The sequence below is a fragment of the Chlorocebus sabaeus genome, chromosome 29 (genome assembly GCF_047675955.1).
Source record: "Chlorocebus sabaeus isolate Y175 chromosome 29, mChlSab1.0.hap1, whole genome shotgun sequence".
Classification (NCBI taxonomy): Eukaryota; Metazoa; Chordata; class Mammalia; order Primates; family Cercopithecidae; genus Chlorocebus; species Chlorocebus sabaeus.
In genome coordinates, this window is record NC_132932.1 from 5,296,237 (window position 1) to 5,312,861 (window position 16,625).

A 16,625-nucleotide genomic window follows, 5' to 3' on the forward strand; every position below is an offset into this window, starting at 1 on the left:
AATGCAGGGGGAGAAATGAGTGCAAATTATCACAGACAAAACTGAGTCAGTGGACATGGGTTCCCTCCCACGCCTCTGATAGGAGGTGCAGAGAAACACCCTCCAAGGTGCCCTGTGGAGGTGCCCTCAGAGCAGGCCAACTGCCTGCTTCATGCAGGGTAGGAGATGGATGCCTAGAACTTTCCAGGCACATCTGATATCTGTAGGTCCATGTGTAAGGCATCCCGTTGGGAGGGGCCCCTGGCTGGGGATGCCAGCTCCAGGCAACCTGTCTCAGGTGCTCACCAGAGCCCTTTCTATCTCAGGTGACTGTCTAAGGGATCCACCTGTCAAGCTGCCCAGCACCTGCTGTGGGGGGAACACTGGCTGGTGGGGAGCTGCAAAGTGCCCAGAAAGGTTTACATGGGCCTAAGGGGCCCCCTTAGATGGCCAAGTGCCTCGCAAATCACCATGACACACACACCCAACTGCCTTCTCCGAGGGCTCCTTTCTAAGCCTTTTTTCCTTGTAGGTCACCCTTCCTGCTAACAGCGTGAAGGACCCAACCCTGACAGAGACCAGACCCTGGGATCTGGAATGTATATCCTGAGTGTATGCTGCCACTGCTCCTTAGCCACCTTCCCTGACGCTCTCTGGGATGTAGGCATTGCATGCAGGTGAGGCCGGCCGGGGAGGCCTGGGGACCTGCCGAGGCTTGCAGGCGCGGCACTGGAATTCCAAACCCGCTCTCCAGTCACTTGCTTGGCCTCCAGCGTTCAGGAGCTGAGGCTCTCGGGGCAGCCATTCCCACAGCTGCTTGCCCCATTAAGCCCCAGATGGCCTCCCCCCTGCAGGTTGCTCTGGGAGTTGTCTCCACTGCAGGAGCAAAACAAACAGGGAGCCTCAGCAACTTCACTCAAAGAGTACTTTTTTTGGGTGAACTATCAATGAAGAAACAGATCCAAAGGGACTGAGAAGGGCTGTGTTAGTGGTTTGATCACCGCCAGGATGGGTGGGCCGGCAGGGAAGGAGAGCAAGGCCCCTTGGTGGCCACAGCTCCCCTCCATCCCTGCCCCTGCACAGAGGATAAATTTCCATCTGCCGACCCTCCCCCAGTTTCAGCCGCACCGTCCTCACTGTGAAAACAAGACATGTGTGAGCTCACACTGAGCATCTCCGTGGACCATTTGTGGTACCAGTGTCATCTTTCCTGCCATGCCTGTGGGCAGCTGGGAGGCCGCTTCCCTGCACAATCCCAGTGGGGTTCGAGCCCCATCCTCCCCACGGTACTCCCCCCCATGACAGAGCTGGACTTCTCGGGGGCCAGGACTCCCACCAAAGGACGGTTAAGACCCCCTAGTTTGCTTGGGCCGAATCCCAGTGGGATTTTTGTCCTCCCCAAAAGAAGCAGCCCCACCCTGATTTATAAATAAATATTAGCATGAACAAGGGCTTGTTTCCAGAATCTTCTCTTACCAGGAAACCACTGATCAATCAAGGAATTGACATGATCTGTGATGAAAGCCATGGCTGAGAAGTCCCTCATTTCTGATTGACAAATGATTTTTATTCCTCCACTTTTCTTCTTTTTCCAGTTCACATCGGAAGATTCCACACTGCAACCCAGAAACCAAAAGGAGCCCATTGCGATCTGGCTCTGGAGGACCCTGGGATGATATCCCTGCCCCTAGGGATAGGATGCAACCCCTGGGAACCTGGAGAGACTCTGTGCTCTGCAGGACTGATGGGGGACTCCTCCCTGTATGTACGTGTGTGTGGCCCTGCCTTGCTCTTGCCCCGGACTTGGCCTGGTGAAGGAGACACAAGGAAGATTGCCGTCAGGGATGCTCAGTCTGGGAGCTGACCCTCGGGTGAGGCCCTCAGGAAGTTACCGGACCTCCCTGAACCTCAGTGTTCTCATCTGTCCAGCAGCAACCGTGGGCTTTAAGTGAGAACCTCTATGTGGAGGCGGCAGGTCCCAATCCAGTCCTCTGTAAAGTTGCCTCGCCTTTTCCCTTCTTCTCTCACAGAGCTGAAGACTATTTTGCAAAGTTCATTGTAAATATTAAAATAATCTTGGGTGTTTATCATTAAATCTGCTGAGCTGACTTTAGGTCTACTGCTCTCAAAAAAAAAAAAAAAAAAAAAGAATAAATGGCACAGGGAGCTGAGTTCCGTGTCTGGTTATGGGCAGTGCAGAGGGAGGCTGAGGAGTGTCAGTGCCCCCTGCCCCCAGCCTGGCTTCTCACAGAACAAGGGGATGGGCAGGATGGCTGCAAGGTCACATGGTGACCTGAATAACTTTGGGAGGTGCCTGAGGCTCTCCTGAGCTCAATGGCCACCACGTCCCTCAAGTCCTGAGCTGTGGCCGCCACATCTGCCTTTGCCTTTCCCATCCTGCAAGGGGGACTCAGCAGGGCTGAGGAGCCCAGAGCCTCTGGGACACTCATGGGAGGGCCTCACATTTCTAGCAAGCTGCCATGGCAAGCCGCTCTCACGAGCAAAATTCTGGACACCAAGAGGATGAAGCATCCTGCTGACGTGGCCCCGGGGTGGCTGCTGTGGCACCTGCTGGCCCGGTAGGTGAGCTTCCAGGTGTTCCTACCTGAGGTAGCCCCCGTCAAAAGTGACCAGGAGCCCTTCCTGCCAATAGATGGTCTGATTTCTTTTCACTCTGAATGTGCTACAGCGATTTCTTTGGTTTCCTGTAAAACTGTAAATGGCGACTTTCCTGTTCCTGCTTTTAGTATTCTTCTTGTTTTCAAAAAGCTGAAAGACAGAGAAAAGACCCTGCTTAAGTATTCTGGGCTCCTCGCTGGTCCTGGGCAGAGCTCTGCGGAGGCCGGGCTGGGCCCCATCTTGATAAATGACCCGCATCTTTCCCACCCTCTCCTCCCACGCTGCTCATCCCTGCTGCCAAATTGAATGTCACGTTATCTGACAGGGTTTCTAGGGTATTCCGGAAACGGCTTTTTCCAAAGAATTGAAAAATAGGCTTTCCTTTAAAAATTTTTCTCTTTCTGACTTTACAAGCAAAAATTCATGTTAGAAAATGCAGAAAATACAGAAAAATGTAAGAAAGCGAACAAAACACCCATTTGACACCAAGCAGAGAGATCATTCAGATTTTGGTGTATGTTATTCCAGGATTTTTTTTTCTATCTCCATATATGTGTAAAAAACAGCTGAAGCCATATTGGATTTCTAATTTCATATACATTAAAAAACCTCACTTTTCCTATGTCATTAAAAACACACATAAAATTCATTTTTCTAAAGTTTAATATTCTATTAAGCATAGTAATTTCCTGAACCACTCTCTTCTGAAAGTGTAAGTTGGTGCCAATCTTTTGCTCCTTCCAAACCACCGTGAGTTACATGAGAAAGGCACAGAGCTTTCTCTGATTGAAAATGGTATCCTTAGTTTAGAAGTTTACCAGTCGGATTATCGGTCGAAGGGTCTGAATATTTTAAAGTTCTGGATGCATGCTGAGGAATCGCTTTTTGAATGACGAGACTGTCCTGTGCACCGACTACCAGTGTGCACAGGGCCGCTTCGTGCCCAGGGGCTGGGGATTATGGCTCAGCTCTTTGCTAATGTGATGGATGAAAAGTGGCATCTCACTGCTGCTTGAATTTGCATGCCTTTGATGAGTGATGAGACTGAACTTTTGTCCTGTCACCCATCTGAATTTCAATAGGACTTCTTTCCTAACTTCAAGTGAGGGATGCTGCTGCCCGGAAGGGCGCCCAGGCCTCCAGGCCCAGTTGGGCTCCACTTGTGAGCTCAGCCTCCCACGACGCTAGTGCTCCATGACCCTCCCCTGAGAACACAGCAGGACACAGAGTTCAAAGGGAGGGCAGAGGAATGGAGAAGTAGGAGCACCAGCGCCTGCACCCACTCCTTCAATCAGCGCACCCTTCTGGCACTGTAAACCAGTCTCCCTCCCGCTAACACAGGCTGCTACTGTCACGATGGACTTTAAGGATTTTGCATTGATTTTTCTTACCATTTCAGTGAAAATGGGGAGATCAAAGAACACTTTTATAGAGCTAAGAACTTATAATTCAATAAGGGCTTTCTAATTAGAATGCAGCAACACTAAACTCATACGGAGTTTAATGTCAAGGATTTGACAGTCAGGGATTATGCCAGAGGTTTGCAAAACCAAAAGTGTGTCAGAATCCCCAGGAGGGGTTGTGAAAACCAGTGTGGGGTTCCCTCTGGAGTTTCTCATGCAGCGGGTTTGAGGTGGGGCCTGAGAACTTGCGTTCCTCACATATTCCCAGGTGAGGCTGATTTTGCTGGTATAGCAACCTCACTTTGAAAAACACCACTGTAGTAAATATTGCTTCCATGTTCCCGCTTTGCATGAAATGAATGTTGCCTGACAGCTGGGACTCCTTCCCATAACCCCAGGTAGACCCACAGAAGCTAACTCCTTGGGCTGGGTCTCCAATGTTACCAGAGTCATGTAAAGCTCTGCACAAGTGGTTCTCAAACTGGACTGCGCAGGGAACTCACCTGGGAGCCTTAAAGATACCAAAGAGGAATCACTTTTTCAAACAATGCCACACTCAGATTCTGATTCGCTCAGTCTGGAGTGTGGTCTGTGTCTTTTAGAATTTACTCCACGTGAGCCTAGTGTGCAGCCAAGATGGCAAAACTGTGCTTCTAACTCACGGTTCTCCAAGTGTGGCTGCTGGGCCAGTGGCATCACCTCGGGGAATGGATAGAAATGCAAATTCTTGGCCTCAGTCCACACCTAATGAATCAGAACCTCTTGGGTGGGGCCCACCAAACTCTGTTCTAACAAACTCCAGGTGGTTTTGAGGTGGGCTAACATTTAGAACCACTGTTTATAAAGGGTGTGTTCTGTCTAAGGAGGGTGCTGATTTGGAACTCACAGGATGGCTTAAATGGGTTGGCCAGCAGCCCACGCCACACCTGCCCCCTGGCACTACATTGGTGGCATGGCTCTGGGAGAAGGGTCTCCAGGCAGGGCCCCCCAGCAAAGGGCATTCCCCTCCCCCAAGGGTACAACTGTAGGTGCCTCTCAGGCATCTGCCTATGCAGAAACCGCAGCTATAATACCTGCAAGTCCATCTCCGCCAGGCTGATCAGCATCCGTGCTATAAACCTTTGCCAGAAGCCCACGGGAACGAAGCTCATCTTAAATACCCTTTGAATGGTGTTGGCTGTGGGGTGCCGCATGCCGTGGGTGTCCAGGCCAGGTTTAGATGGAAGGAGATGGGGCAGGAGGTAGCTGAAACACACCAAGGAGGACTGGTGAACAGCGGGGCCCAAGCTCCACTGCAGTGCCCTGACCCCAGCAGATGGCCTGGTCTGGGGACAGGCTGTGCTGAAACACCTCAGGCTGCCAGGTTCCTTCCTCCCAGGGCCTTTGGAATTCTATTATTAGTAAGAGAAGGGTGATTTATATGCTGAGAATAAATACTCCAAAGGAAAATGAAGACTGGTCACATTAATATGTCTACTATGGTTTCTAAGATAGAGACTAGAATAAGGCTAAGGGAAGACATGAAAACATCTGTGGTCCTAAAAATGTCAGACATAGCAAATGGGACTCAATTCTCTATAAATGGGGTTGCAGTTGGGGAATCACTTAACATTAACTTTGGTTGATGAAGGAAAAACAAATACAGCTGCAAGGTTTCAAGGACAATGCAGATATTAGGGTCAGAGTAACATTTTTGGCCTTCAAAGCTATTTATTGTTCTTGGCCAGTTGACACGATGCAATTTTCTTAAAAGCTAGAATGAGCCTGATTTGTGCGAAAGAGGGATGTTTTATGAGAACACTCTGGGTCATCATAAAAATGCTGCATTATTGTGTCAGCAAGGCCTTCACGTCTGTCGTCATCTTAAAACAGCTGAAACCTGGGAGGTCCCTCCAAAAGTGTGCCAGAAAACCAGCAATAGCTGCATGCTGTGGGGCTGCGGGGGCAGGCACCAGACAGGCACAGGATGGCCCCCTGGGTGCGCAGATGCTGGACTCTTTCCCAGTAAAGGTTTTGCCTTCAGTTCTTCTAATCTTAAAATAAACTGATTTCGGTACAATAAATGTCCTTAGAACTTTCCGGAAGAGACTCCCTAAACTATAAGAAAATTCAATGACAGCCCATGGCCCAAGCATAGAGGCGCAAGTCTCAGCTCTGACATACACGCTCTGACACATGGGTATACAATGGGAGGAGAAAGGATCCCCTCTTGGCAGGGCTGGTGAAGGTAGACAGGGGCTGTGCAGATGACGTGGCAGACACAGGTGGTGAAGCAGGAGGCCTTTTCAGCCTTGCAGGTCTTGGGTGAAAGGACATCCCCAATCTCTCGCTAGATGCCTCTTCATCAGAGTGTCCTTCACATCTGAACATTCCTTGCTTCTCTATCTGCTCATTGTTTGTTCCCCATACAGGAGGCCCTGGGCCATGCCTGCTGTTTCTTTCTGCTTTTTCTACTTCATCTCATGCATCCTGGGTCTCTCACATGGCCCTCTTACAGTGGCAGTGCTCCATGGCTTTCTTGCTGCTCTCCTTGTTGGAGTGTGCTTAGAGAGGGCGGGGAGCATTCTCTGTCCCCAGGCTCCCCAGCATGACATGCGGTGGCACACAGAAGAGGTGCTCCGTGATGTTTTTGGTATGAATCTTGGGAACACAAGGTTGGTTTAACATTTGAAAATCAGTCAACATATTCATGTAACAGAAAAATAACTGAAGAAAAAAATTAGCTCAACGGAGGCAGAACAAGCATTTTTGGGGGACAAAATTCAGGGTCCATTTATGATAAAAACTTTCAGCAAACTGGGAATAAAAGGGAACTTCCTCAATGTGATAAAGTTTCCATGGATAACAAAGTTCTGTAGAAAACACCACACTTGAAAGACTGAATGCTTTCCCCTGAGATCACACATAATGATGTCTTCTCTCATCCCTTCTCTTTAAGCCTTCGCTAGAGATCCAAGCCAATGCAATCAGGCAAAAAGAGCAAAAAAAAATATGCGAAGATTAGAATGAAAAAAGTAAAACTGTCTTTTTTTCCAAAAAAGAAGCATACTTAGAAAATCCTGAAAAATCTACTGGAGCTAATAGGTGAATTTAGCAAGGTTTTTGGATATAAGGTAAATATTTAAAAGTAAATTCTATTTCTGTATACCAGCAACAACAACAAAAAAAGGAAATCAAATCAGAAGATATGTCATTTACCCATCTCGGAGAACATAAATTATGTAGACACAAATTTAACAAAACACGCAGAAAATCTGAATACTGAAAACAAACCATTATTGAGAGAAACTTTTTAAAAACCAAAATAAATGAAGACATATACCATGTTCATATTGGAAGATCCAATATTCCTAAGATGTCAGCTGTCTTTGATCTATAGATTCAATGTAATCTCCATAAAAATCACAACAGTTTTTTTTTGTGTTAGAAACAGACACGCTAATTCTAAAATTTAAATGAAAATGCAAAGGATCTAGAATAATCCAAAATAATCTTGAAACAGAAGAACAAAATTGGAAGGTGTCATGTGCTGAATAATGAACCCCAAAATATCCAGGTTCTAAACCCTAGAACTGTGATTGTTACCTTACATGGAAATAGAGACTTTGTAGATGTGATTAAGTTACGGACTTTGAAATGGGGGCGAGATCCCAGATTATCTGGGTGGGCCTTAAGTGCAGCCACAAGTGTCCTTAAAGGATAGGGGGAAGAGAGAGACTTGCACAGAAGAAGGCAAGATGGTCACTGGAGCAGGGTGCCAGCTGCTGGGAGGGGCGGCTTCAAGATGGCTGACTAGAGGCATTTCAGACTTGCCTCCGACACTGAGAAGAGGCAAAACAGTGAGTAGATAATCGCACTTTGAATAGATCATCCAAGAGGGAACACTGGAATTCGACAGAAAAGTGGCAGGAAATACCTAAGGCAAGGAAGGAGAAGGAAGTAAGGCAGCCTGCTAGGCTGACAGCTGAGAGAGATTCCCTAATGTGGGGAAAAGGTAAGTGAGAGATCCCCAGTGGTCCACATTCCTACTCTGGACTCCTGAAATCCAAGGCACAGGAGAGCCCCTCGCCCTTTGTGGGCCCTGAAACTAACCAATGGGAGATTGTGCAATGGCACTGCTCCGAGGGTGCTGGCTCTAAGTCTCATACTCTCTGAGACCTGAGCAGCCACACTAAGGAGGCATTTTATTTACATTTTCATTTTTAATTTCAATAGGGCTTTGGGGAACAGGTGGTGTTTAGTTACACGATAAAGTTCTTTAGCGGTGATTTCTTAGATTTTGGGGCTCCCATCACCCGAGCAGTGTACACTGTACCCAATGTATAGTTTTTTTTATCTCTCATCCCCTCCCACCCTTTCCCCCAAGTCCCCGAAGTCTATTGTATTATTCTTATGTCTCTGCATCCTCATAGCTTAATTCCCACTTATAACTTAGAACATACAATGTTTAGTTTTCCATTCCTGAGTTACTTCACTTAGAATAATGGTCTCTAATTCATCCAGGTTGCTGCAATTGCCATTATTTTATTCCTTTATATGGCTGAGTAGTATTCTATGGTATATATATAGCACAATTTTTTTAATCCAATTGTTGATTGATGTACATTTGGGCTGGTTCCATATTTTTGCAGTTATGAATTGTGCCGTTATAAACATGTGTGTGCAAGTATCTTTTTTGCATAATGACTTCTTTTCCTCTGGGTAGATAGCCAGTAGTGAGATTGCTGGATCAAATGGTAATCTACTTTTAGTTCTTTAAGAAATCTATAAGGAGCCTTTTTTTGTTGTTGTTGTTATTGTTTATTTTATTTTATTTTATTTTATTTTTTGAGATGGAGTCTCGCTCTGTCACCCAGGTTGGAGTGTAGTGGCGTGATCTCGGCTCACTGCAAACTCCACCTCCCGGGTTCACGTCATTCTCCTGCCTCAGCCTCCCGAGTAACTGGGACTACAGGTGCCCACCACCACGCCTGGCTAATTTTTTGTATTTTTAGTAGAGATGGGGTTTCACTGTGTTAGCTAGGATGGTCTCGATCTCCTGACCTTGTGATCTGCCTGCCTCGGCCTACCAAAATGCTGGGATTATAGGCATGAGCCACCGCACCTGGCCTACGAGGAGCCATTTTACAGCCCTGTCCCCAACTGACTGTGTAGTGTCCTGGAGCCCAGAGGTGCTGGGGCTGAGGTACAAGAGAAATGTGGGCTGCTACCCCTGGGGCTGAGGTGTGAGTGAAGCATAGGCTACCACCTTAAGGGCTAAGGTGTGGTGACATGTATTCCCCACCCACCGGCCTAATCTGTTGCCACTGAAGGTGGCCCACCCTCCCCAGTGGCAGGGCAGCAGTGTGACCACTGATGTCCCCAGCTTGAGCATTCCTTTGCTGGCCTGGGGATCACTCCACTCCTGCCTACCATGGCTGGTACCTGTACACACCATTGAGGGGCCTGAAGACAAGCCCACCTGGCCTGGCTTCATGTCCCCCGGCCCCTGTGCCAGAGCACATGGACTAGGGCTGAGGGACTGCCCAACTCAGTCCACCATCAGTGGTACCTGAACACTTCTCCTGAGGGCCAAAGGTTGGGCCTACCGACTCTGCTGTTACCACTACAGCTGGTACCTACTTGCACGTGTCACCCATGGCCCTATGCACAAGCCCAACCAGCCCATTGCAGCCACTGCCCATACAAGTGTGCACTGCTTGGGACCTACAGGGTTTTCCTGCCACTCCCACTGCCATTACCCACACCATGCCAGCTGCCTAGGGACCCAAGAATCCACCCACCTACTGGATCACTGATACCACTACCAACATCCAAGTAAGCCTCCTGGAAGCCCAAGAATAGGCCTGCCTGGACCCTCTAACACTGGTGCCAGTGTGTACCACCCTGGGGTCCAAAGACAGGCATGCCTGCTGCCACCACTGGGCCCCAAAGACTGACCCAGCTGGCATCCCTGTCCCCAGCAAAACTTCCCCACAAGCTCCACTAATAATGGCACCCTAAATCACTGAGGAAATCACAGACACCACTGACATTGTTTATAGCCAAAGAAATCATACAGATTACACTACTGCATCTATGTAGAATGAAAGTCAAAGTGCCCTATTGAACCAACACCATAGATGCATCTTTGAGAGAAAGTTCTCCCCTGTAAAAGCAAATTCAAATACTGGAAGAAGTAACTCTTACACCAGATGCACAGTCATCAATGTAAGGACACAGGAAACATGAAAAAGCAAAGACATATGACACGTCCAAAAGAAAACAATAATTCTCCAGCCATACAGCTCAATCAAGAACAAATTTATAAAATCCTGGAAAAATAATTTAAAATTCTGATACTAAAGGAGCTCAGTGAGATAGAAGAAAATTCTGAAAAACAATACAAAGAAATCAGAAAATGCAGGATGCAAATGAAAAATTTACCAAAGAGATAGATATTAATATCATTTAAAAAAAACCAAATGGAAATTCTGGGACTGAAGAATTCATTGAGTGAAATATAAAATACATTCAAAAGCTTTGATAATAGGCTAGACCAAGCAGAATCATAATCTCAGAACTTGAAGACAGGTCTTATGAAATAAGAGAGTTAGACAAAAATAAAGAAAAATGAAGAAAATAATGAGTAAAGCCTTTGTGATATATGGGGCACCATAAAGCAACCAAGTGTTTAAATTACTGGAGTCCCAGAAGGTGAAGAAAGAATGAAAGGGTTAGGAAAACCTGTTTAGCAAAATAAGAGATGAAAACTTCCTAAGTCTAGTATTTAGACATTCAGATACACGAGGCTCTGAGATCCCCAAACAGAGATAATGCAAAAAGGTCTTCTCCATGGCACATTACAGTCAAACTGTCTAAAGTCAAAAAGAGAATTCTAAAAACAGCAGTAGAAAAGAATCTAGTCACCTAAGAGACCCCATTAGACTAATTGCAGATTTCTCAGCAGAAACCTTATATCACTAATAGACTGGCCCTACGAGAACTGCTCAAGGGATCCTTAACCTGGAAGCAAAAAGAAAAATGACATTTAACATCATGAAAAAGTATAAAAGTATAAAAATCACTGGTAAAGCAAACACACAAATGAGGAAGAGAAAGGACTCAAATGGTACTACCACAGAAAACCACCAAACCACAGTGATAAGCAATAAGAGAGAAATAAAGGAATAAAGAATACATAAAAACAACCAGAAAATAATTAACAATAGGACAGGAACAAAACCTCACATATTAATAATTACCTTGAATGTAAATGGATTAAATTCTCCACTTAAAAGGTGTACACTGGCTGAATGGATTAAAAAAAACATAATTCAATTATATGCTACCAATAAGAAACTCACTTTACCTGTAAAGACACATATAGACTGAAAGTAAAGCATTGCAAAAAGATATTCCATGCAAATGGTAGCCAAAAGCAAGCAGACATCGCTACACTTGTATCAGACAAAACAGACTTTAAGTCAAAAACAGTAAAAAGACAAAGAAGGTCATTACATAATGATAAAGGGATCAATCCAACAAGAGAATATAACAATATCAATATATATTCACCCAACACTGGAGCACCCAGATTCATAAAGCAAATATTACTAGATCTAAAGAGAGAGATAGATTCCAATACTATAATATTATGGCACTTAAACACACCACTCTCAGCATTAGACAGATCATCTAGACAGAAACTCATCAAAAAAAGTTGGATTTAAATGACTTGAGACCAAAAGGACCTTACAGACATTTACAAACCAAACTTAAAATCAGCAGAAGGAAAGAAATCACATAATAAATAAGGGTTGGAGGAGAAATAAAATGGAATACAGACTTAAAAAACAATACAAAGGATCAATGAAATGAAAAGTCGATTCTTCAAAAAGATAAACAAAATTGATAAATCACTAGCTAGAGTAACCAAGAAAACACCCAAATAACCAAAATTGGTAATAAAAAAGGAGACATTATAACTGATACCACAGAAATACAAAAGATAATCAGAGACTATTATGAAGAATTGTATGTTAACAAACTGGAAATCCTAGGGAAAAAAAAAACCAGACAAATTCCTAGAAACATAAAAATTTACCCAAACTGAATCAGGAATAAAAAGTAAACCTAAACAGATCAATAATGGATTCTAAAATTCATATGGAACCAAACAAGAGATTGAATAGCTAAAGCAATCCTGAGCAAAAAGAACAAAGCTGGAGGAATCATACTATCTGACTTCAAAATATACTACAAAGCTATAGTAACTGAAACAGCATGATATCAGTATAAAAACAGACACATAGACTCATGGAACAAAATAGAGAACCCAGAAATAAATCCACATATTTACAGTCAACTGATTCTCAACAGAAGTGCCAAGAACATACAGTGGAGAAAATATACCCTCTTCAATAAATGATGCTGGGAAAATTGGATATCCGTAAGGAGAAGAATGGAAATAGACCCCTATCTCTCACCACATACAAAAATTAACTCAAAACAGATTAAAGACTTAAATTTAAGACCCCAAACTATAAACTACTAGAAGAAAACAGGGAAAGCACTTCAGGACATTGGTCTAGGCAAAGGTTTTATGACTAAGACCTCAAAAACACAAACAACTAAAACAAAAATAGACAAATGGTACTATAACAAACGAAATGGCTTCTTCACTGCATAGGAAACAATGAGCAGAGTGAAGAGACCTATTGAATGAGAGAAAATATTTGCAAAGTATTCATCCAACAAGGAACTAATATCCACAATTTACAAGAAATTCAAACAACTCAATAAAACCCAAATAATCTCATTAAAAGAGGGCAAAGAACATGAATAGATGTTTTTCAAAAGAAGACATATGAATGGCCAACAGGTATATGAAAAATGCTCAACACCACAAATCATCAGGGAAATGCAAATCAAAAGCACAATGAGATATCATATAACCCCAGTTGAATGGCTACTATCAGAAAACCAAAAAATAACAGATGCTGATGAGGATGCAGAGAAAAGAAAACTCTTATACGCTGTTGGCTATAATGTAAATTAGTACAGCCACTGTGAAAAACAGTATGGTGATTTCTCAAAAAACTAAAAATAGAACTACCATACAATCCAGCCATCCCAGTAGTGGATATTTATACAAAGGAAAAGAAATCAGGTATTAAAGGGATACCTGGATTCCCTTATCTATTGCAGCACTATTCACAATAGCAAAGATAAGGAACCAATCTAAGTGTCCATCAATGGACAAATGGATAAAGAAAGGTCCATATACACAATGGAATACTACTTGGCCATAAAAAAGAATGAAATCTTGTCATTTGCAGCAACATGGATGAAACTGGAAGTCATTACATTAAATGAAATAAACCAGGCAAAGAAAGACAAATGCTGCATGCTCCCACTCATATGTGGGAGCTAAAAAGCCTGATCTCATGAAGATAGAAAACAGAATGACAGATACCAGAAGCTAGGAAGGGTGTGAGAGTGGGAGGGAGAGATGAAGAGAGGTTGGTGAATGGGTACAGACGTACGGTTAGAAGAAGTAAGTTCTAATGGCCAATAGCAGACTAGGGTGACTATAGTTAGCAAGAATATATTGTATATTTCAAAGTAGTTAGAAGCCAGGTCTTGAAATGATACCAACACATAGAAAGGATAAATACTCAAGGTGATGAATACCCCAAATACCCTGACTTGATCATTCCACATTCTATGCATGTAAAAACAACTCACATGTACCCCATAAATATGCAAAATATTACATATCGATAAAAGAAATGTGAGCTAAGAAATGCAGCTCTAGAGACTGGAAAAGATAAGAAAATGGATTTTCTTCTAGAGCCTCCAAAGGCAGCATGATCCTGCTGACCCCTTGACTTTGGACCAGGGAAACTTATTTTGGACTTCTGGCCACCAGAACTGTAAGGGAAAAAATGTGTGTTGTTTTAAGATGCCACATTCATGGTATCTTACAGCAATCACAGGAAACTAATACAAAAGGTTCATGCAACCTGATTTCGAGTTCTTACTCTAAAGCTACAATAATCAGTAGAGTTTGGCACTGGCATAAGGATAGGCACATATATTAGTGGAACGAAATAGAGTCCTGAAATAAGCCCACACAACTGATTTTTGATAAAGAAATCAAGGTAATTCAATGGGGGAAAGGAAAGTCTTTTCAACAAATGGTTCTGGAACAACGGGATAATATACAGGAAAAAATGGACCTCGACCCCTACTTCACCCCATATACAGAAATTAATTTGACATAGATTATAGACCTGGAAGTAAAAGCTAAACTACAAACCTTCTAGAAGAAAAATATAGAAAGATTGTCAAGATCATAGTATAAGCAAATATTTCTTAAAGATGACACGAAAAGCAATAATCACAAAATTAAAAAGTTAGACTTCGTTAATATAAAAAAAGCAAGTCATAGACTGGGAGAAAATATTTGCAAATCATATATCTGAGAAATAACTTGTATCCAGAAGATATAAAGAAGTACATATCAGTGCCAAAAAGGAAAACATTCTAATCCTAAAATAGGCATAAAACTTGAATAGACACTTCACAAAAGAAGATATGGCAATGGCCAATAAGCTCATGAAAGGTGTTCGACCTCAGTCATGAAGAAAATGTAAAGCCACAGTCAAGTACAAGTTCACATCCACTGGAATAGCTAAAATCAGAAAGAGCTACAGACAACAAATATTGGGGAGGAAATGGAGTGTACAGTCTCTTGGAGGAGCATACAATCTCTTGGGGGACAGCCTGGTGATTTCTCATAAAATTAAACTTACACTCTATGACCCAGCAATTCCGCTCCTAGTTTTGACCCAAGAGAAATGAAAACATGTGTCTATAAAAAGACTTAAGACAGTTTACAGCAGTGTTATTCATAAGAGCCCAAAGCTGGAAACCATCCAAATGTCTATCAACAGGTAAGTGGATAAACAAATTGTGGTAAAGCCATACAATGGAATGCTACTCAGTAACAGAAAGAAAAACCCCTGATACACACAACCGCATGGATGGATCTCAAATGCATGATGTTTAGTGGGAGAAGCCAATTAGAGACCATATCGTGTGACTCTGTGCAGTTGAGAAGTTCAAGAACAGGAAACACTAGGCTCTGGTGCTAGAAATCAGAGTGCTGGTGCTGATATGGATGGGAAATGACTGGAAGGGAGTGCGGGGGGACTTCCAGTATGACAGGAACATTCTGTATCTTGAGGCAGGTGCTGGTTGCACAGTTGTATGCATTTGTCAAAAGTCATTGTTTTGAATACTAGTGATCTGGGCATTTCACTGTAAGTAAACTTTACCTATGACGGAACACTACTCAGCCATAAAAAGGAATGAATTAACAGCATTTGCAGTGACCTGGATGAAATCGGAGACTCTTCTAAGTGAAGTAACTCAGGAACAGAAAACCAAACATCATATGTTCTCACTGATATGTGGGAGCTAAGCTGTGAGGATGCAAAGGCATAAGAATGATACAATGGACTTTGGGAACTTGTGGGGAAGAGTGGGAGGTGGGCAAGGGATAAAAGACCACAAATAGGGTGTAGTGTATACTGCTCGGGTGATGGGTCACCAAAATCTCACAAATCACTACTAAAGGACTTAGTAACCAAATACCAACTGTGCCCCAATAACGTATGGAAAAAATTCTCTAAAACTGTAAACAAACAAACAAAAACAGAAGCAGGTGTGGGTGGCACCAGGAGGAAAGGGCCAGTCAACAGAATTGTTTCACTGGGAGATGACAGGGCCATATCATGGCAGGTGGGGTGAGGAGTGGGTGTCACGGATACAGGGAGGAATTTTGAGCCTAGAGTGCCACTCCCTGAGCATAGTTCCATGGGTGGGGGGTGGGGGAAGGTGATCGGTGGGACCAGACAGCAGAGGACAGAAGGCAGGTGTCTCAGACATAAGGCGTCAGTCGCCATGCCAGATTTCCAGGTGGGAGCAATTTGGAAGCCCAGGCCTGAGCCTCTGGATGCTGGGCCCTGCTGAAAATCTGGGGATTCTTCCTTTGGGGCATGGAGGACCAAGGCAGCTGAATTGATGGCTTGGGCAAAGTGCAGGGGAGGGGCCTGCTGAGGACACTGGAGGCTGGAAGGGAGGGTGGCAGGGTCCCCTCATGGAGAAGGCCCTCCAGAGGGGAGGGTCAGTACTTGGGGCAGGGTCAGCAGAGGACAGGAGGGGTACCTGGGGGCACCTAGAGGGCTGCCTGGCCACCAGCACAAAGTGATGAGGAGCAGCAGATGCTGGGGAGCAAGGAAAGGAGGAAAAGGAGGAGAGAGGCTCATTTGTTTTGTTTGCAGTTTAGGACTGGGGAGACCTGGGTATGTTAAAGATCCAGGAGAAATCCACAGAAAGAGGCGATGATTAGCTACTATATGGAGTGCCTCTATTTGACCCTCGGACCATCCACCCTGGAGTAGTTGATCATGTTGCTCTCATGATTTAATCATGTTGGACTGCATTTTGAACTGGGCTGTGTAATTAGCACGTACATCCTGGTCAGTCACTCTTTTATTTTTATTTATTTTTTTTGAGGAGTCTCGCTCTGTTGCCCAGGCTGGAGTGCAGAGGTGTGATCTCTGTTCACTGCAA

General features: G+C 44.1%; 1 protein-coding gene across 3 annotated transcripts in view; it reads right to left on the bottom strand.

Moving 5' to 3' along the window:
- Window positions 1-16,625, bottom strand: part of LRRK1 (leucine rich repeat kinase 1) — a 147,287-nt gene that overhangs the window by 19,132 nt on the left and 111,530 nt on the right. For all 3 annotated transcript variants that reach the window (XM_007990575.3, XM_007990576.3, XM_073012965.1), the window contains 3 exons: window positions 5,075-5,246; window positions 2,585-2,748; window positions 1,456-1,595 (listed from right to left, as the gene is read on the bottom strand). In XM_007990575.3, the coding sequence (XP_007988766.1) occupies window positions 1,456-1,595; window positions 2,585-2,748; window positions 5,075-5,246 (476 nt within the window). The remainder of the gene's footprint in view (window positions 1-1,455; window positions 1,596-2,584; window positions 2,749-5,074; window positions 5,247-16,625) is intronic.